This window comes from Dreissena polymorpha, chromosome 15 (assembly GCF_020536995.1).
Source record: "Dreissena polymorpha isolate Duluth1 chromosome 15, UMN_Dpol_1.0, whole genome shotgun sequence".
NCBI lineage: Eukaryota > Metazoa > Mollusca > Bivalvia > Myida > Dreissenidae > Dreissena > Dreissena polymorpha.
The window spans coordinates 47,552,057-47,574,930 of record NC_068369.1 but is presented as its reverse complement, the minus strand read 5'-3'; the positions used below and the strand labels follow the sequence as shown (position 1 = coordinate 47,574,930).

General features: G+C 34.1%; 1 protein-coding gene across 1 annotated transcript; it reads right to left on the bottom strand.

Annotated features, from left to right (window-relative positions):
* Positions 1–7,767: 7,767 nt before the first annotated feature.
* On the bottom strand, positions 7,768–21,570 carry LOC127859729 (uncharacterized). Its single transcript, XM_052397237.1, has 9 exons — positions 21,466–21,570; positions 16,945–17,124; positions 15,327–15,451; positions 14,631–14,740; positions 11,647–11,852; positions 11,277–11,384; positions 10,989–11,024; positions 10,690–10,777; positions 7,768–8,924 (listed from the first exon to the last, which is right to left on the bottom strand). Exons 1-9 carry the CDS (start codon positions 21,521–21,523, stop codon positions 8,447–8,449), a joined length of 1,389 nt encoding a protein of 462 aa, XP_052253197.1. The 5' UTR covers positions 21,524–21,570; the 3' UTR covers positions 7,768–8,446.
* Positions 21,571–22,874: the final 1,304 nt, after the last annotated feature.

Genomic DNA, 22,874 nt, shown 5'->3' with positions numbered 1-22,874 from the left:
GTCCGCTATTGTCATATAGATTTTTTTTAATCTGTTTTATTGATATTTTTTGGTGTCTATGCGAGTTTCATAGGGTTTTGATTTGCGACGAATCTGTTGTTTTGGAGGTTTGCGCATCATAGCGCGCAGAAAACAAAAAGAAATGTCTTGCTTTGATTTCTTTTATTATCACTTTCATCTGTGAGCACCCTTTCAATATGTATGTATTGTGTTGCGCATACGAGTACAGCGTTTACAAATTATTTTCGAGAGGCACATTGAGTTGCTGACCATTTTATTTTGCTTTAATTCTGATGGAAATCTTTTGTTTTGGTCTCTTTATTGTCTGGCTAATAAAATCGTTTGAGATATTGTCAAATCCGATCCCATTTTGTATCGCCTGTTTACAATACATAAGTAGCATATGTCATTCACTTTGGTGCCTTATTTGTCATACCTCTTATCTGAGATGAACTGATCTACAGCCAAAAGTCATCAAGGCTTTTCAGATGTCGATTATGATAATCTCATGAGAACGGTGACGCAAATATTATATCTTCATTAACGATAACCTTCTGACCGTTTGTCAATTATAACTTGGGAAAAATAACCACGCTTCACTCATTACTCAGCTTTGAATTTCTTGCTGGTCCTTAATCCTTGACAAAATATTTTGTAACGATGATTCTCGTTAACCTTTCTAATGATTGAAACAAAATTGTATCGTTGTAAAAATCACATTTACTTGTTAATACCGCACACAGTAGATCATGTTAGATTGTAAATAACCTTCACAGCATCGTTATTCACCGATAATTCAACAGCTCTTTGTCGTTTTGATGTGTCATTCTTAAACAACAACTTTCTGTTTTGATGCATGACAGCAAATGGAATCGGACCTATGCCTTCGAAGTCTAATAAATACGCATAGACATCCAATATGTTGTTAACGAACGATTAAATGAACACTTTTTCTACATTAAATTTCATTCATATACCTGTTGTACACGATTTGCAAGCAATATATACATATTATTACAAATTTTTAACATTTGATTATAAGTAGCTTCTACATTATAATACAAACAATATTGGTTTAGCAAATAATTGACAATACATTAATTCTAAAATCCCTTATCACGGCTACTGCCAAAGAACAAACAATAGTTCCATATCTTTACTTTGAAGCTAATCATTTACATTGTTTTTTTCATTTAATACATGGTGGTGCAAGGACAGGTATGATTTAGCTGCTTTAATAGGGTCTAGTTTTGTTTATTTTTACAATTGTAAAGAAACATGTTGATCAAAACAAATATAAAATTTAAGGGTCCATTTGCATTTACGTGACCCAGTAGAAAGGATGGATGTAATCTTGGTACTAAACGTTTTGAAATGATGTAAAAACATTGTAAGAAAATATTTTAACATTACAAACAAAAAGATGAAAAATGAAAAACAAATAAGAAACCGTTTCTCATTTAAGACAGTAGTAATTAAACAGTTATTACTTGCACATAAAATCCCAAAATAATTATTTTGGACTAAGTAAGTAAAATGAATATTGAATCGAATTTATAAGTTAACGTATTTATAATTTTAGTTGTTAAGTAAACTACAAGTGTCTGATGAATTATTTGACGAAATTTTAAGCCTCAGCCAATCACTTAGCAATACTTTACAAAACGTCTTTTATTCTTTCTTGGTGTCAGAGTTCTTGTCTTTTACTTTGTTGGTTTGCAATAATTATATTTATTGGGATGATGTAAAAAATAATTTATTAACATAATTTTAATTTATTATTTAAATTAATCAATAATTATAATTATATATAGAGGATCACATTTTGACATTTCAAATTGTTTAGATATTTTGACGTTTTCAAATTAATCATACTTGCAAAATGTGTAAGATTTAGCGCAATACTGGACTTTAAAATGCATATTACAGACACAAAAACAATAGCAAATTAACTATAAACCGTTTGCTTGGTAACCATTGCGACCACGCCAGACACTCTCTAAATACGTATAACAAACATTATGAATATATCTGCAGTACATGCAATAAATGATTGTTTTTATGATCAGGCAATAGATCTGTTTTAAGTCCAGCACTGTACCGAAAACGCCGACCTTATAGATAGAAAGAATTAGAAATAGGGACCGGTTGTCTTAGTAGACGCTCGGCTGATGAGCATGCTACGGCTTAAAATCGAGGTGGTAAAGAAAGTTGGATATGCGACAATCGCTGATGAAATAAGAAGTAAGAAACGCTGGCGGATTTAATAAGGCTTAAGCCAACGTGGTGGATTTGATAAGGCGTTAGCGACAGTCGCGGGTTACACGGCGTTAGCGACAGGGGCGTCTGCGCGTATTCGACAGTGGTGGATTTTAAAAGGCTTTATCTATAGTGGTGTATTTAAAAGGCTCTATCGACAGTGGCGGTTTTGTTAAGGCGTTATAGAGAGTGGCTGTTTTGATAAGGCAGTATAGACAATGGCGGATTTAATTTGGCGTTAACGAAAGTAACGGACTTTGTTTTAGTTTAAACTTATTTATTTTAAAATCGATTGCATCGATAGCTTAAGACTTATTTAAAAGCAATATGGCCTGTGTTGCAGGTAGAACCGGTAAGACGCAATAATACTATCGATTATCATAAAGTGCTAGTGACAGTTGCGGATTTAAGGTTAAGTCGGCGTCAATCCAACTCACTATAAGTTTAAACATTAGGTTAGCGTTTTTTGTAATTCAGCTTTTTGCAAATATTCGCGTATATTTTCAACTTCGATAATTAGGAGAACACGTTTCATTAGTTATTAACGGCAATCGACCAGTTGCTAAGTTATCACATCTCGAAGAAAATCTATGTAGAGGTACTACATGTAGTAGAACGCGGGTTCTAAATCGCTTTTCGGACACTCAACCACCACTCTTGTATGAGTAGGATTTGTTATTTATTTCAACAGATTTTTCCGAATTCTGTTTAATTTTTTTTTTTTTTATTAACGGTATACTATGTTATTGTTTATATACTGTACATTGTAAAATCTGCTTTTTGAATGAGATGTTAAAGGTATTTACAATTTAGTAATTGAGGGCCACATCGAGAAAATGTAGCGTTTAAAATATATTCCTGATATCTCTGTGATTGCAAAAATCTCAATATAAAGTGTTTATCTAAAAGCAAAAAAAAATGGTTCTCAAAAGAGCGGGGATAAATAGGTAAGCTAAACTTATTTTGTCGTTAAATTTTTATAAACTAATCCCAATTAAAAAACAATACGTAATGACATGCCGAATCCTTCCGAATCTCTATTAACATAGTTTAAGGTTATTTTAATTTAGTGAGTTTGATCGAATATAGAGAAAAATGATCGCAAACTTAGTAATTTTTGTGAATTTAGCAAAAAGTGATCGAAAACTCAAAATCGAATACCGAGAAAGAGAGTTTAGAGTCGGCATACACAATAGGGTAGGTCGGACCAGTGAAACACAATTTAGTTACGCCTTTTATTGGAATTGCCTCATCGAATTGCATAGAATATCGTACACAAAATTTGGCAGCTTTGTTTCATGTACATATATATTAAACTCTTGCAAAGGTTCGCAATGTCAATGTACTAGAGGTATACAATCTAATACATTTGCACAATCATCTCCAAACAGTAATTACCATTAGCAAATAGGCAATAATAGAGAGATATTAGTCGCTACAAGAATATCTCGAAATTACACAGGATAATGTTAACATACTATCAGGAAAAAAGCATTGAAAATGGGTAAATTCAGTTTCGCGCTAACTAAATATTCCCGGAAGCATGTCAGAGAATGCCGCCAGATGCATTCATTGTTGCTTTCTGTACCGTAAATATGTGTTTTTTCTATATGTTTGATTCTGCACGTTTTCGAAAAGCTTTCTAAAATTCTGCGTTTATGGATTTTCAATGCTAGTGAAATATAATTATCACGTTACTTTCGCTTTTCCATTCCCAGCCTAAAATTGGCTTCTATATATCATCAAATATATCCTTGATAATGATATAATCATTACCTTTTCATGGATGCCCTCATAGCCTTGACAAGAATATTTTTTTATATAAAAGTATTGACCCTCATGTTTGAGATTGTATAGTCTTTGTCATCGTTGATGACAACCTTCCTGACAATCACATAGATTAAGTATTTTTGAAGTTGTCATAGTCGTTATAAATTCGTTGATGCTTCTGATGTCTTGACTTTTGACATTTTTAAAGTATTGTTACTCCCTTTATGCATTCATAGTTCTGATGCCCGTTCTGTTGAGGCTGTTATAGTGTTTACAATTCCGATGAGTTTGTGATTTTCTTAAGTTTTGACCTTTCCGTTAAAGCGTTGGTATTCTTTATAATGTAGATGATGCTTTTAAAGTATTAACCATACTGTTTATGTATTCTTAACCTTTACAATTCCGGTGATGTTTGAAAGTTGTAATTATACCGTTGATGCTTTCATAGACATAATAAAATTGATAATTTCTGAACAAGCTTGATAGTCATGAACATTCCCTTAAGGTTTTCAAAGTCCATACCATTCAGATCAAGTATGTATACTTCTGACCAATCCGTTTCCGTTTTTACAGTATTGTTCAGTTGAAATTGTATAGTCTTAACCATTTAATTAATGGCAACAAAGTGGTCATTGTCTTAATCATACCACCTACTAGTATTTTAGGATACGCTTGACTGTTTTTCTGATGTCCCAATAGTCTTTGACGTCTGGTTTTGTCTTCAAAGTATTGACGATTCAAATTATGTCTTCATAGCCGTGATCATACTGTTGATGTCTTCCTAGATTTGATCATTTGGTTGATTTTTTCATAGTCATGACCATTATGTTGATGTTTTCATATTTCTTACAATTATGTTGATGTTTCCAAAATCTTCAACATGCCGTCGATTTTCTGATTTCCTTGACATTCCGTTGATATCATCAATGTCTTAGCCCTTTAATGAAATGTGTTTTTAGTATTAAGCACTGCTTAAACGTTGCGATACTCTTTACCATTCTGTTTATGACAACATTTTCCTCTGTGCTTTAATGTTCTTGATCATTTGGTCAATGTATTCGTCTTCTCGACAATTTTGTAAATGCTTTTAAAGCCTTGAAAAAACGCTATTGCCCTATAGTATTAATCATCATGTTGATGTTTTTTACTATCTTGATGCTTTGATGTTCTAAACGCTTTGAGTTATCAGTCTGTTTTTGTTATCATAGTGTTTATATTGGTAGCATCATTTTTTGGTTTATTACTTGAATACATACTAGTAGGCATACGGCTTTATAACGACTCCGTACGGTTTGATAAATGGTCAGTAACTTATAATTAGGCGAGAACTTAGATATCGCTCAGTATTCATTTACTAACCTGTATCACACCGGGTCGGTATGAAGAAGTTAACGTAAAAACAGCAAACAACTTTTAAAGTCAGCTACCTGTACACTGTATTCGTCTTGCTTACTTCCGTGATTTCATTTAACGTTTTCAATCAATATGATGAGCGATTGACAGAATTTAGATAAATACACAGTCAGGATGTGACCTGTTTTAGCCAATCTCAAACTAGTATTCGGGGATGTTTAAGACAAATACATGTACAAAAAGGATACAGTTACACATGAATCACGAACATGGATCAGAACGGATGATACAATGGTACATAGTTCTTTTCCATCAGTAATATATGCATGAAAGGTTTATAACATTACAATTCGTTGACGTCATGAGTTATAATATATTCATTTATTGGATTTGATTATTCAACATCATTAAAGTACATGTATACTACATGCAGCTTGAAAAACCCATAGATGGTGAGTGAAGGGAAGCTTTGGCAAGGAAGTGGTTTGAACGTCTGAAAGAGAAGGCATGCGCTATATGTTGCCTCCGTCATGGGTTCATATAGATTGTTAGCTGGTTAAGTCGTTGCAACGAGATTTTGTTAACGACTCAGTAGGTCGTGGAAACGATTTCGCGATCTTGTGGGAGCAATTCAGCTAACTCCCGTGAACGACTTAGTTACGACTCTCTCTCTGGTGAACTATTAAGACAACTTTTGTGAAGTAAAAGCGAGGATTTGCTCGATTTATGTCTTATACTTTCCTAGCGAGCCTTGTAAAATACATTATAAAACTAGCCATGAATAAACATGTTTTTATATAAGTTTCTTGTTATGCTGTTTTCACTTACGTACTTACTGGGTATTTCGTTCCAACGACATGTAATATCGTTAAAAGAAATAAGTTATCTCGTTCCCACGAGTTACTTAATCGACCCAAAAGTTAGTTAAGTCGTTACCATGAATTAATAAGTCGTTCATACCATTAAATTTTCTCAGTAGTATACAATATAACAAGGCGCGGTTAATGAATTAATTAGAACATGTACATGCCACATATGTACATCCGAAGTTTTTGTGAATAAAATTATTTGGTTATAACTGATATTGACACGAAAACATATGTCAAAATTGTTTGTATTTCAAGTAGATACATCCATAGATTACGATGGGTGGTAATAATGTATATCTGGACTTGTTTTGTTCGGATAGTCGTCAAAAAGTAAGGCCCGAAATAGTTCATTTGAGAGACAATCAATATATTAACTAGTAGAACAGTGTCGAATTTAAAGTATCAACCATTTAACTTTTACTGCCTTAATCATCAGAAAACAACTCCAGACTTTGCTTTTACGTCTTTTATGGCATATATAATATAATGAGTGAAGAAGGAAGTAAATGTTGAGCAAAGTAAAATATTGTATTACCAACTGTAATTTAAACGTTTATCCTTATTTTGATTTTACCGGTATGGAAGTTGATATAAGGAAGTGTTTGTTAGTGTATGATTGTGTAAAAGTAATGTACAGGTGTATGTTTAGCAATTGTCAGTTAATAAATCGTGTTTGATTGAACGACGTTTATTTGTTTGGCAGCTTTGTTGCGAATTAAGTCATGAATGTTTAGTAGGCACGCAGCCGCTCAACTAAGAGTTATTTAATGGCCGATGAATACCAATTATGACAAAAATACGAACATTACTTGAATGCAAAAATAATTAAATTACTGTAAGTAAAAAAAAACAATATTCAACTTGTCTCTGCTGTAGTTCGGAAAGTCATTGAGATTTATAAATTAATTGTTCTAAGATTCGGCCATATGAAGACAAACGAGTAATATTTTAAAACATGTTATGTTATAGTATATGTAGACTGAAGGTTACATTTGTCGATTTTTTATACAGTTTTATAGTAATCAGGAAATTAAATTTAAACAACCCTTGATCGTTATTTTTTCTACAGAAACCTATTTTTTAACATATACATTATATTCCAGACATAATACTGTAAGAAAACATAAGGTAGTCATAAAACATTTCACTAAGGACTATAAAAAGTGGTGTTACAATATAATATGCTATGTCACGCTTCTTGCAATTAATAACCGGTTCCGAGCGGAGCTCAAATCGAGGCTTTGCAATAATAGCAATCACCTCTTAAGAATCGATTAACGTCTATCGTTTATTATTTACTTTTCTCACTGTTGACATAAGTTACTGCTTGAGAGAAAATTTTATTGATTTAGAAACATGCATTTTATTAAATAATTTTAATCAACACAAATTCTTTCTTTATCAAGAAAGATTTTTCGTATGAGTGCGATGGTTCGTCCTAACAGATATGGTAAGTATTTGCTTGATGTTTGATTAAATTAACTCTGAAACTTATTTGTATATTTATATTCTCCATTTTTTGACTACATTAATGATCCGCAACACAAACATATCTTAGATTACTCTAAGAAATTACTGTTTTTTATAAACGTAAACGAAGAACTGTTAGCTAACATGCAAGAAACACTATATGTCCTCGTTTTATTAGATTTGAATACTAGGCGTGCAGTTGTACTGCATTCAGTGTCACATTTTAATTCAAAATTTTGCTACCTTATTCATAATTTGTCCACACTCTGCTTAGTTTGACGCAAGCTTTGAGTGGACTGGGTGAGATTTAAATATGTTCGGAATCTACTATACAAATACATGTTTGAAACATTCATAAGTTACACATACATGCCTATGCTTAATATTTTTATTATTATTAACAATAAAGTAAGCGTGTCATATTTAGTATCAAGTGTATATATTTTTATATGAATCTAGTAGGTATTACATCGCATAATTAGGAACAAATATATTAACACGTATTATAAGGGCTACACCTATTTACATTTTTCGTTTTGGTCATAAAATATGCACCCCACAACGTTGTGTGATTTTAATCATGCAATCACTTATTCACTTAATTCAAATCTATATTTTTATTTGAGCATATCCCGTCGCTTCGCTAGATGGAAGCTTTGCCTTCATTCCATTGATAGCGTCATAGTCCCCATGTACAAAGTCTTTGTTTGATTCCATCGTGTAAATTATTCACTAACTCGTAGTGGGATATGGTTATAGTCGTCACCACCAGCGATCTTTTGCGCAAAAGCAGATGTATCATAGTCGCTGCCTGGTTGGGGCATGTTATTCCCGAGTCTTCCTATGTGGTCATAGTCTCCCGGCAGGTCTCCCGGTCGGTCTGTCTTGAGTTTGTTATAAATATCGTACGGTTTTCTGGTATTGGGTCCATTTCTTAAGGCATTGGTTGTGTAGTCGTAATCATCTTTCACAGTTTGATAAGGTTCCTCTATTGAACTGTAATGGTCGGTCTCACGATTGACCACATTTGGTTCATCTGATGTGCTATAATGATCCTTATTGCCTTCAAATGATTGTGCCTGTTTCTCTAATATAAAATAGTTATGATTACCAACGGTTTCTTCATACGATCTGCTTGCAAACGCGAGGTTTCCGGCATTAGGTTCGTCCTTTTTCGTACCCAATTTACACGACCAAACTCCCCTGAAATAATTACAACCGCTCATATTAGAATCGATACAAACCACCGTGCATATAATTATTTCAAATAACTTAAGGCCCAGTCTCATCATGATGCCGGCGGAGCCCCGGTGCGTGATCCGAAATCTATCGGAAGGAACCGGGGCTCTACCGGGATGAACAGGGGACAACCGGGACTCCAACGGGAAATTATTAAACTGTTTAATACCTCCGGGATGAACCGGGAGTCACCAGGAAGAACCGGCGAGGCACCGGGAACAACAGGGACGGTATCGGGAACAACAGGGACGGCACCGTATCTCAACCGGGGCCCACAAAGACACCGGCAGAGCTACGGCAACGCCCCGATGGAGCCCCGGAGAATGCCCGCAGAATTCCGGTATAGCTACGGTAATAAGTAAACCGGCGCTCTGTCGGGACGCCGACGGCATTCACCGGAGCTCCGCCGGGGCATTACCGGCGACGACCGCGGTTAAACCGGGGCGTCTACGTAGCTCTGCCGGGGTCTGATGCCAGTATAGCCCCGGTGAGTGTCGGCGGAGTAACGGTATACCGGGGCTTTGCCGCGGATCTGTCGGGTCTCTGCCGGAACGCTGCCGGCTTTTACCGGAGCTCAACCGGTGGATTACCGGCGACAACCGGGACTCTGCCGGGGCATTACCGGCGACAACCAGGGCTCTGCCGGGATAAACCGTAGTCAGTCCGGGGCTGACCGGGACTCTGCCAGGCTGTTGACCGGCTTCAACCGGTGCGGCACTGTGAAATAGTGTGACCGCGTTTAAAAATTGCTACGAATCATCCCGCTTCTCGCCGTTCGACTGTCGTTAGAAAACCGGGATTGACCGGGGCTCTAGCAGCAAAAGTGAGACTTGGCCTTTATGTATAAAGTCATCAAAGCTGTTACAATAAGGTCACTTTAATTCAAGTGTGTCGGTTTTAAATATATATGAAACTAGCAACGTTGATAAGATGAATCATTTAATAAGTTTGAATGACTGAAATACACAACTGATCTATCACAATATCCATATATTAACCGATTATGTTAAATACCATGTCGTATCTCAGTATAATTTCAAGTAAATGGATAAACTATAATGATTAATATATCATCATAGCATAACCATCTAATACAGTGTTTATAATCATAAACATATAACATGCGATGATAAATGATTAATATTTTAGAATGATTATATCGAGAACGCTCGTTATTGTATACGTAATTTGGCAATGGCATGGTTAACGATTGGGAAGTGATGACACCGGTCCTTTAAAAAGTTGTGTATTTCTACCTACCTGACCGAGTTTAATGGTTCGTACAAAACATAACTATTCTATATCAGTTTTCGATTAAATTTTGGCTAATGTTCATGGTGTTGTTTATGTGTTCTTTTTAGCCATAAATGTTTGTTTAAGAAGAAAGAAACGTTGATAAATATATAGACCATTTGATAATTCAGTGTTAGATCGTATTTGAGTTCATGAATTCAATGACCGATAGTAAATTTAAAATGATCTAATATTGTTTTTAACACATTTTCTTTTTTCATGCATTGTTATGCGAAAAAGGGTGTTTGCCCATCGGATACTCATGTTTTTCTGGGAATACTTAATCAGGCGCGTACGCCATATAATGCAACCCTTCTGTCCCCCATTTAAACACAGTTCAGTTTTTTTTTCATCTTTTGTCTGGAAAATTCCGCTTCGTCATACGATGCGTTTTTTATTCATGTATCGTTTAATAGCAGAACAAATACCAACATACCTTCTAATTAGTACAATGACGACAATGACTGCCCCTACTATACACAGAATTCCAACTGCAACGCCGATGCCAACTCCTACTGTAAACTCTGAAAGTATATTAAACAGATCAGAACTAGCATCGCCCTGTATATCAATATAGATTTGTTTTATCATAACGAAGTCGATGTTATGCCAAATTATGGAAAATCGATTATGACATGTGTTTAACAATCAAGTAAACTACATCCAACCAATGGTTCTACACAATATCTTGTCAGAGCAAAGTCGCTATGTCTGTTGAAGCGTCAGACATATTACCTTTTGAGATCGATTCCTCTGTCGTTGAAACTACATCTGTAAAAAATGAAGATTTGCTACTTTCGGTGGTTTGAAAGCCTGTCGAATGCACGGATGATTTAAAAACGTGTTGTGAGAATGCTGTAGATATAGTTCCATGGGCTGTTGTTCAGTGATGGAATAAAGTATCAAAGTTATTATGACTGAATAAACTCATGTTCTTACTGTATCCGTTCAAATAAGCAATATTTATATATTTGTTTTAAAAATCATGTTTTGTCACTTTAATAGTAGCGGTTATATTTTTACCTTGTATACAAAGAGCTGGTTTGTTCACATCATCGCTTGCGAATTTCAAAACACGACTTCCATTTCTCAAAAACGCAAATTGTTGCACTGGGTTAATTGTAAATGTGTCTGCAAATAGAGCAATAAGCAATACAATTCATGTAAATGTTAAATATATCTTAATAATGATAAATGTAAAAACATTTCAAAAAATTGGGAATTTTTCACATGTGTATTGCTTGACTGTTTTGGTCAAAATTGAATAAAAATTATTGTTTTATGTGAATGTGATCAATTAAAAGCAAATTTAATCAGATTTGATTTTTAAGCGTTTTGTCAGGTATGTGTGCGTATTCAATAATTCAATCATTTCATTCAAAAATGGTTATACCAGCACGCGTTGATTTAATGATGGCGGTTGATCGAAAAATGCCTGTCCAATAATTTTGCTTGTGTGTATCGTTGAATTTACTATTTCTAATGCTTTCAATTGATGCTGGGTGATAGTTCAGTTTCAAACAATTGCTGTTGGCAGCACTCCAAGTATTTTTTTCACTCGTTGAATTACCCAGAAAGATTCCGCAGTAGTGTTTGACCCTGCAAAATGCGCAATTGTATTTGATATTTGTTAAAATTATTATTATTATTATCGTGTTATGTCATATTTAAATATATAAAGCGTATATGATACACTCCATAAATATGTGAGTTTACATTACACGCTCATATCTGGTCATGAATTCATGCACTTTCAAAGCGTTTCTAAAGTAGTAAAATAAATGCTGTCAGCTCCAGGTTTCTCGATTGAATAACACATACACACAAAACTACTGGTGCTTTTGTTTTCAAAAACTGTTTAGTTAGAATATCATAAAACAAATTGTTATTGCTAAAAGTATACATACCTGTATATGGACCTTTGCTACACATGACTGGTATATGATATGTTCGTTCACATGCACCCCAAAAAAAGATTGGGAAAAAGTACAAAAGGCAATCTCCTGAAGTGCTGAGGTTTGTGGAAACTTCTGAGTTGTTTACTGTGTACGTTAATACAAAAAATAATTTTCACCTTCGTTCATACAATTATATGTAAAACAAGTATGCAGATAAAACTAATCGTTGGCCTAGTATTTTAAAATGAATGAATAATGGAAGACAGCAAGCAGTCTGATGCCCTAATTCGAAGACATTTGATTGTCTGAAGCCAATTAATACGGCAAATTTGCATTAAACAAATATATACGACTTGTATGTATTGAATATATAATAGAATGCATTATATTTCAGCGTTAATAATATAAAATATATTGTTTAATATCAATAAACACATGCGTTATCAGCTTGCAGCTTCATGATAATGCCATTTGGAACATATGCTTCTAACATTCTTAGTAATAAGAAATCAAAGACAACAAAAAAGATATCGAAAAAAAACCCGATAGAAATGTCAATTTCTCATTTTTATGTTTAGATTCGTGCTAAAAATGCAGCAATTTCCGCAATTTAAAAATACATTAATTACAAAAGTCGTCCTTAGTCAGGCTTGTAAGAAAACTATAATGAATTATATCACCAATGCTGTGAAGTATTTCATAATTTGACCTCAGGATAAAGTATGCGGCTGGATTGTATAGTGTGTTTGCATTCGGTTTTGTTCGTGCACTATTTGCACGAGTTTATCGCGGCCATACTAGTATGTGTTAAATCGATTGAAATCACTTCTACATAAAGAGTATAAACAAATTATTAATTGAAACGGCATTTTAATACATTCACATAAAAAGGTCGGTTGCAGCCTAATATCGACAAGCAAGCTCGTTAACACTGAACTTGAACCTTTGGAATCAATGAACTCGTAAACTCAATTAGCATGAATTATATGCTTGAATAATTTCCAATATTTGAACTCGTTTTGGTATTTTATGATTTGCACGAGTTTAACGAGATAATTAGAGTAAACATTGTTTTTTAACGGTTAAATTGCGATTTAATTAAAGGCCGTAAGGACGCATACATATGCATCGCAACGGTAATTGAATAAATTATGTTTTCAGATCAGTGCCAGATTCCAGCATGATGGCCATTTCCGTTTCTTTGTTGCTGCTCAACTAAGGAGATAAGATTTGAGTATCCCCTTAGCCGAGTATTGAGAATGCGGATCAGCTCATAAACAATCCCAAATCTCTGCTATAAGAATATGTACATATTCCTTCTCAAACTTCTCAATTTGTAATGGTACTTTATCTGGTTAATATTTGTCACAGTAGAGAGAAAATAAAAAATTTGAAACACTGAAGATGTACCAACCTGTTTTGCCAAGAAGAATATAACAAGTTTGTATCAATAGACATTTTTACCCCTTCAACACAGGAAATTAAGTTTTACAAGAATGTACAACATAATATATCAAAGTCACACCGAGATATCAAAGTTGACCGCTGACATTGTCTGGCTTCGCATGAATTAGCCCTGGATTTTAAATCAAGATGTTAAAAATATTAAACTAAATATGACATCATGATTTTGATATTAATCAGGACCATAAACATTTTTCAAAATTAAAGCGTAAACAATTAGGTTAAGTATCAAAATCAGTAAAATGAACTGCTTTTATGTCTTGTGATGATAGATTGCTTAAATGGCTTATTATTTAAATTGGAGACACCAATTGCCTTCGGGAAACACAAATTTTCTATCACAAACATACTTAAGTCAATATTCTGACTAAACTTTGATCTTTGTCGGATTTTTTTACCATCATGCTCAATTTGGTGTCTTATAAGTTGCTGTTTAAGTTAATGGTCTGAAGGAGGAGGAATATTTGCACAATACTCAGCTCGGTGGAAATTCAGATATCAACTTTTGAGTTTAGCTACACGATTGAGGATATGTATGAAACTGGGTCATGTCATTGAAAAGAATGTTATTAGGAATTTTCATACTATGTCGAATGGCGATAGTTTTCCTTCCCTTTTCACAACTTTTGACCTATTAAGAGGAATTTACTACAAAGAAGAAACGTTAGTCATACAGTGATTTTTTGAACGTATTCATTATGTTATAAAGGCCAAGTTAACACTTAAAGATCAACGTCGCATTTGGTATCATTAATCAGTTCTTCATGAACGAGTGTTCTTAAACCGTCCGTAGGACACAAACAATTTTCTGTAAGTATATGAAAACAATAACTAGTCAAAAAATTGCTCAACATGCTATATGATATAGCGTCACTATTATTTACGCTGTATAAAGTTTAACCTTGTATGGTTATCGGGTTTGTGGGTCAGTGGATATTAAAATGAACATTTCGAGTGCCGCAACTGGTTATCACTTATATCATATACATCAATTCTATCTATTTAGAAGAGTTACTTACCCTTAATCGGAATGAATAGTGCAAAACTATCATTTCCGTCACAAAATCCGTGTTGAGTCCCATTGTAAGGATCAGGAGATGTTACACATTTACATGCCTTGGTAGTCTGTGGAATAAAATTACACTGAATGGACACATAACTTTATCATAACAACATTATATGAATACCAAATATAAGTAACAAGCGCCCGGGTTAATAATATACACATCTTGCATATTTTGTTATTGTAAACTTTAATTTCAACGTTGCGATTGGGGCGTAGAAATGATTATCAACGGGTAGATTAAATTAAATTACATACACATATACATAATTTACTGTAAATCACGTCATCGTCAAAATAAATATCAACGTGGCTTCATATAAATTACATACCAATAGAAGAACGTGTGCGACATGCGTTTCATCATGTACAAAATCTATTAAATTCAACACATCTTCCTAATATGATCTTTTAAATGGCAATTGAACATACACTGGTTGTGCGATGATACGCATATGGTTATTGGTGGTGAGTTCACATTCGAGTGACATAATTAATTCGGGATCTGTAAGTCTCGCTGAGTTTGTATGGACGCCTTGATACATCCATGTTAACATACCACCACATGTGTTAATTGTTTCTAAATCAAGCAGCCATGCAGAGGCGGTTAAAATCATATCAACAAAAATGCTCAGCATATGTACTCACATTGTTCGATAAAATATCTTCACCGCGGTTAGTTTTTATTCCGAATGTTCCACCATCACAGATGTGAAAACAATCACCGATAGTCGTGATATTGTTTGTTTTTCCGGTATTCGATCTTCCGCAACCTATTTTAGTGATATTAAAGTGTAACAAAGCATTGGATACACTACAATAAATTAAATAATAGTTCTTAAATTATAAAAAAATAACTCTAAGCTAATATACATTTGCAATATTGCGCAAGCGTATTTACAGCTTAAGGACAACATTCATGTTAATTTTCCATTAAACAGATTTTTTCAATATCTTGAACGCTGCCTTATTACAAATAAAAATGAAGTACTCTTAACAAGAAGTCCGATGAGATTCACGTAGCTTTACGATTACACTCAGAATACTAGTATTTCAAATAAGGCATGTATACTGTAAAATTAGAACTTGTTAGTGCAATTTAGCCAGCATATACTTTTTTAATCGAGGGTCATCGACTTTACAGTTTTTTTTGTTTTCAACAATGAATGAAGACGATTACATTGTATTTAGTTTGTTCCATTAAAGGGGCATTTTCACAGATTTTGGCATGTTTTGAAGTTTGTCATTAAATGCTTTATATTGAAAAATGTAAACATTGGACATAAAACGCTCCAGTAAAAATCAAGAATAAAATTACAAAAAGAAAAAAAAGGTAACTCGAACCACTGACTCCTGCAGTGCTGGAGTAAAAAGTCTACGACAAAGACCACAAGACCATCCTTCCGTATACAATACCAGATGTTTGTCATACTTTATTTAAGCAATCCTCGTAGTTTCCCAAAATATAACAACAACAACAGAACTCTCCAAATTCGTTTATTAATTCGTTTCGCGGTTCAACGCTTTATAATTTTCTGGTTTTTAAATCGTCAAAAGATGCATATAATTGCTATTTTAGAGCATGGTTAATGTTCAGTATAACCGTTTCCTCACAACTATCATAACTAAAACGGAAATTTGCTAATCCTAAAGATTTTTTTTTTGATTTTTTTCAATTTACCCAAACGTGAAAAGGCCTCTTTAAGCAACTCTAGGTAGGGAGGCGGAAAATTACAACGGGCGAGGAATGGTCAGGGGTGATAACCCCAAAAAAGGATTAGGGTAAGGGTTAGGGTTAGGAGTCGGGTTAGGGTTAGGGTGGGGTTTAGGCTAACCCAAACCCTAACTGACCCCTAACACTAACCCTAACCCTTAACCTCTAACCCCCCTTGCGCAATACCATACCATGCCTCGCCCGTTGTGATTTCCGCCTCCCCTCTAGGTAGGCAAGTTTTTTTTTCTCTCGGTATATTCATTATTGTACTGGGATTTTGTATCAATATTCGAGAAAAAATAAATGTATCTTATGATCTTTTGCAACTGCGAACACAGACATGCGAAGTAACACAATTTACGTTAATGTACATGAAAATACGTTCAATAGTAGAAATTATAGGTATTTTATTTTATTACTATTCCTTATTTTGCCGTTTTAAGTATAATAGTGTTATAGGTATAATAGAAATGGTAAGTATATCGCAAGAAATTGTTCGTTTGAAAGCCAGTTTTAGTTGCATATCAGTAAAAAAATTTGGGAAAATATCACCTATGAATAGAAATGGCATCTTTGCGAGCTGATATCCGATCCAAACATCACCACCGTGTAAATGTTCCACAATTATTGGGTCAACTTTATATTTTGTATTGTTGTAAGTCAGATTTGGTTCTGCCAGTTTGCACGTTACCATATCCCATTGCGTCGAATTATTGCTGACAATGTAATTTCCTGAAACAAAACAAAGTTGCTTTTACCAGTTATGTCGTTTTCCAAAACATTATACATACGTTACGATATGTACTTGATAATCAATATCAAGGTCAAATTTGCATGAAATCTGAAATTTAAAATTTCAGTTTCATAAATATCAAACAATAAAACACAAACAATGTTCATGTATTATTATTATTAGTAACGAAGTGTAAATTATCTTTAGAAAATAAAGAATGTTGCAGCTTTAGAATCTGCTTGATGTTATTTGTCTGGTAGAAGTTTTGAAAATAACAACAAAAGAATTGTTAAATATACAAACTTTGAACATACTGTACGAAACAATATTTATGTGGGTCAAGAAACTAATGACGCGCTTTTACAATTGACCTTATTGTTTATTTGACAGGAAATATGTTGTTAGATTGCCATACATTTATCGAATAATTTTATATTGACATTTCAAATAGTTTCGCTTTCTGCAAATGGACTTTTGCGAATGTTCTCGATTTTCTCTTTGATATCACACAAAATCATACCATATTGCTGAAATAAAAGTGTAAGTTTATTTAACTTTTTAATTATCTGTTTCCAACTGTTTCAACATTTGTTTAAACTTGCTCGCGTTTCTTTTCCAAAGATGTTTACTCTGGTGCGCAACAATTAAACCTCTGAGAACCAAGCATTTGTGGAATGCTTCATGAATCAGAATTGACTTCTTTTTTCTAGCGGAGAAACGCTCGTGTTTTATTTCCAAAAGAATTCTTGGCTTTAATCTTATAGCACCGATGATAATACTCAAAGCTTGGTTCTGGAATCGGTAAAGGGTCTGTAGGCCGGACTTTGAAGCCGACATTTGAAGGCGTTTTACAGGGGAGTCATAATGTGCCATGGTTCCCCGTTTTAAGAATTGCTTTTTTGTTGCCTCCAGTTTCTGGCTTTTCAATCGGTTGTTTCGAATTCGTTCTTTTATCGAATGTGGCTTCAAAGTTAGAGTTTTGGTATTCGAACGTGAGCGAAGTATATCAAACTAAAATTTGGTGAAAAGTGGAAAGTTTTCAAATGATAGCTGATGATTTTTCATTGTTGACGGTTACGCATCAGTTGGCAAGCTCAGTTGATACCATGTACAAACAACAGCTTCATTCCGAATGTTACGGTATTTGGAAACTCAGTGCATCACAGCACAAGGTAATCTGCGTAGGGGGCTTTTTATACTCCCTTCGGTAGTTCGTATATGATGTCGCTAATGAAGAGTATAAACAGGGTAGTTTGCGAAACTCGTTCTTGTTGAACCCCTTCGCGCAGCATTTTTTTTATTCACATGGAGATCGTTTACTGACACACGGGCTCTCTGATTAATTTGGTAAGACTTCGTCCAATTGTAGATGTTGCATAGGATATCAATCAAAGTCTTTCTGTATGTATATTAAGGAAGCTTCTTTGTCCGGAATGCGTATGCTATAACATTTGCCAGGTGTGTTGTTTGGCTTCCGTACATTTGTATCTTCTTAAACCGGGTTGCTCTGCTGCTTTGATTCTCTCTATCTCAAGGTACCACTGCATGCTCTGTTTTCTCCATGGTCTTACATGCGGCTTACCCTGCTAATAGGCCAAGAGCTCAGGAATTTTTATTTGTTATGTCTTTTTGTTTAGGACAGGAGTAATCCTGGTCTCTTTCCTGCGACCAGCTGACAATAAAAATGTCCAACATTTCCTGAAGCTGTATTACCGCACTTTTGGATGGTTTTCAATGGTGACGTCAGGGCATTTTCTTTAGTTTTTTTGTAGCCTTGTGCACTTCCTTTCGTGCGGTCTCTTTTGCGATGGCTTAATGACCGGACCGTTCTTCGCCGGTTCTTATTTTTCTTTCTGCTGGACTTCTTTTTTTTCTCAAGTTTCCTTGTTCCTGAGGTTTTTGCCTCCTTGTGCGTGCGCTTGAGCAAATGATTACGGCTGCTATCCTTCTTTTGATTCGTCATTTTTCTACCAAGTCAATCTTCAAATCCATCTTGCTGTCGCTGTCGTCTCTTAAGTTCAGTTTCAATAACTTGGTGGTGTCTCTCTTTACGTTTTGTTTAAATGTCTTTTCACCCTGTGCTTACGTGTAGTTTCCAGCTTGATTGTTTGTTTTGTTTACGACATTGCTTTTCTGAAGTTGGTGTCAGCCTCCTCTCTAGCTTGGGTTTTGTTGTCGTGAACATTTTGTACTTTTTGTTTTAGGAGAATTTGTCTTCCTCTATATATCGTTTCTTTTGCGTTCTTGATGATGCGTGTATTGAAGTATCAAACTATGTTATTGATGTTTCTTTCTTCTGTGTTATTTTTTGGTAACTTATTGGATTCGGATGCGTAATGTATTCCATTAGGCTTCTTGAAATTTTGTCTTTGGGAGAAACAGGAGCTTGAGATGGTGATGAAACAGAGAGTAAGTATAACTGGTCGATGGTTACTTCGTCCATATTGCCGAATTACAGTTGTGTTGATATTTCTTGTCAAATCATCTGAGCACAAGAAAAGGTTTGTGGTGGTAGAATTCCAGCGGCGTGAGTAGAATAAGTGCTGGTCAGTGGGGTTAGGTGTTTCGTGTCTTGCCACGGTCTATCTCTTATCCCCTCTTGAGATTGTTTCTGATTCTTTTAACTGCGAATTTTAATAGAATTGCCGCCCCTGTGTTTTTTCGAGTTTGTTTTTCATCGTAATGTGCATACATATACCATATTTTGATATTTGACGTTAAAGAATTATAGCCCAATCGTTTTGTCACAAAATAAGTTATGTCGTATGCTGCAATAATACACTAGAGGTCATGTGTCGGTGATGATACAGGAAAGTTTGACTACAGTTCCCATTAAATAACTTCTGTATAGACATTAGACTTTAAACAGTTATTATTATCTACTTACTTGACGAACCCTTATTTGATGTGCCTTTTGGTATTTAAAGTTGAGTTTGGGGTCAGTTTTACTAAATTCATTACAATACATTTAAACTTTACAATCGTTTTTGGTATCTTCGATAATTTAAACCAATGAACTTGCAATAACCTTATATTAACCAAACCAATAGTGTTAAGAGGTATGCAGATTTGTGCATGTCCTCGCATATAATTATTGAATCTGGAATCGTGAGGAAACGCTTAATGGTTAACCCATTAATGCCTAGTGGACTATCCCATCCTTCTTAATTTGATCAATTTATTTCCGAAATTAGGGATGTCTAGTATGCTTATTTATATATTTAGAAAATTTCTTAAAGAAATTTCTTCAAGCAAACAGCGCAGACCCTGATGAGACGCCGCATCATGCGGCGTCTTATCTGGGTCTAGCTGTTTGCCAATGTCTTTTTTCTAGACGCTAGGCATAACTGGGTTAACACAGACATTCAGCCGATCTTCATACCCTATTTATTTCTCTGATGGAAAGAAATTATAATAGTCTGGCTTCACAATTTACTTGTGGCTTGCTGTCAATAAAATGATTCTCGTGTAATACTGAAAAACATTTAAGGGGAAAAATATAAGATAATTAAACAATGATGCCTTTTATTAAATGCTTTGATACTGATTTTATGTCCTATGCCAATTATTTTCTTCACGCGAGATTTTAATCAATTACATTGGTGAAAATATTCAAGCGATTTTAACAAATCACTTCCTTATGAAACTATAAAACTTCCTAGTCTGGCCTCACAATTGTTAAACAACTGTTTTTTTACGATACTACACTTGTAATCCCCTTCATATGATCGAATAAATTTCCTAGTTGGATTTCTATTTTAGAATATCTGATGTAAGGCCTAGTTTCACCTACTGTCGAGCCATGCTCATTATTAATCGATATGTAATTATGCCCGAGGAAACTACTTAATATTGGTTGTAATATTGTTGTTTGTGTTACATAGTGTACGTTTTCTCATACCTAATTGTTGGTAATCAGTCAATTCTCAGAAATAAAGGCCCTCGAACAGTTTATAAAATGTATAACCTGCTTTTTCAAAGGCAGTTTAAAGGTGTTTATGTTTATTTAAAGACGGTTAGTTTAAGCGTTGACTATGACAACTTTATGCTTATACCTCAATAAATCATCCGAGGCAAATATATACACGAGTAATCAAATATACGGACTTGATGTAACAATATACAGGTTTATTAGTTGCCATAATCATGAGAAATAAAATAACAACCTCTTAATTATCTTTCTGTTTACTTATCTAACAAGTTGGTACGACATGGTGGTTAGTTTAGATGACACAGTATATCAAATCAATCTCAATGTTAAAAACATACGATATTTACGTCATTTTACGAAATCAGATTTTTAATCTGTACATTAATACTTATATAAAGCGTATAATTACCATTTACTGTTACTGTAGCCAATATAAAAGCAAGCACAAGCCTATAAAGCCACATCATTTGCCGTTCTTTACGCACCGAAATAATCCCTCCGACTGAATGAGGAAGTTAACTCAGACCGACTGACGCAGTCACCCGTAAATACGATTTACATAAAGCTTATCTACCCAAATATTATTTTCACAATGTATTCTAAATTAGTGGGTAGCATAAACTAAGTTTGCGGATACATGAGGTTGGTTTAAGCAGTTTGATATAGTTGATAAGGAAGCCAATGCAATAGCATCGAATAATAACTATTCCTATATAAATATTTATTCATCGATGATTTAAATTGGTTTACATCATTGCATTTGTATTAAACGTTTATTGAGCGTTCCTAAACTGTGATAGACCTCGTTGCAAGCATGTTTAATGTTTTGTACTGTGACGGGCGTATCACAAGCTCCTAAGGAATATCTTTCATTAAGTTGTATTTAAGGAGAACTTTCAGACATTTTAAGCATGCAATCCAATGTTTTCTGTTCACATACTTATAAACTATTTATCATTCAAGAAATATTTACATAATTAAGACATTAATATATACAAAAAGACCTAAACATGAACTAGTTAGAAACTAAGGGCTTCGTCCCGCACATACACTGGTTTAATCTCCCAAAGCGTTGCATTGGCCGTTCTAAAGCAATACTCCCATGTTTGTATCACTCTATGTTAATAGTTGGTGGACTGTTATTAAGGTAGCGGATAAGAACAAGTACTTCTCTCCTGTTTGAATGTTTAGAGTTTCATGGATTGCGACTTTAAGAAATGTTATTAATTTCAGTGTAACAGGGTGATATTACCTGCATGTAGGGGAATTTTCTCCCTTTCAAAATTTGTTTCATATATTAATTATTTTTATTTTTTATATATTATATGGTGTGAACAATAATATACTTTTTTAAAATTGTGTAACTACATGTATTTGTTTATTGATGTAGTTAAATAAAGTTTATATACTTTGTTATATAAACTTTATTTAATATTATAAGTTGAGGTCGACCTTCCCAACACTTGGGCAATGTAATCAGTAGTTCACTGTACTCATAATACAGCTATATTTGACATGATTGCATACTCTAATTTGTATAATTATATGAAATAAACTGTTGAAATAAATGAGTTAAAAACGATCATTTACAATTTATTATTTATTATCACCTTCTTCTAGGTGGATAGTATTAAAGGAACCCGGGCACAAAACAATCATATCACATTTTCACAAAAAAGTTTGTGAATACCGGCTTTGGAGATAGCTCTGTGGTTTTAAAATTCATAAAAAATAGAAATAGATATTGTTTAGTGTTCCTATGAATGATTGAACACTATCTGTATAATTGAACACACTTTATGAATGTAGACACGTATT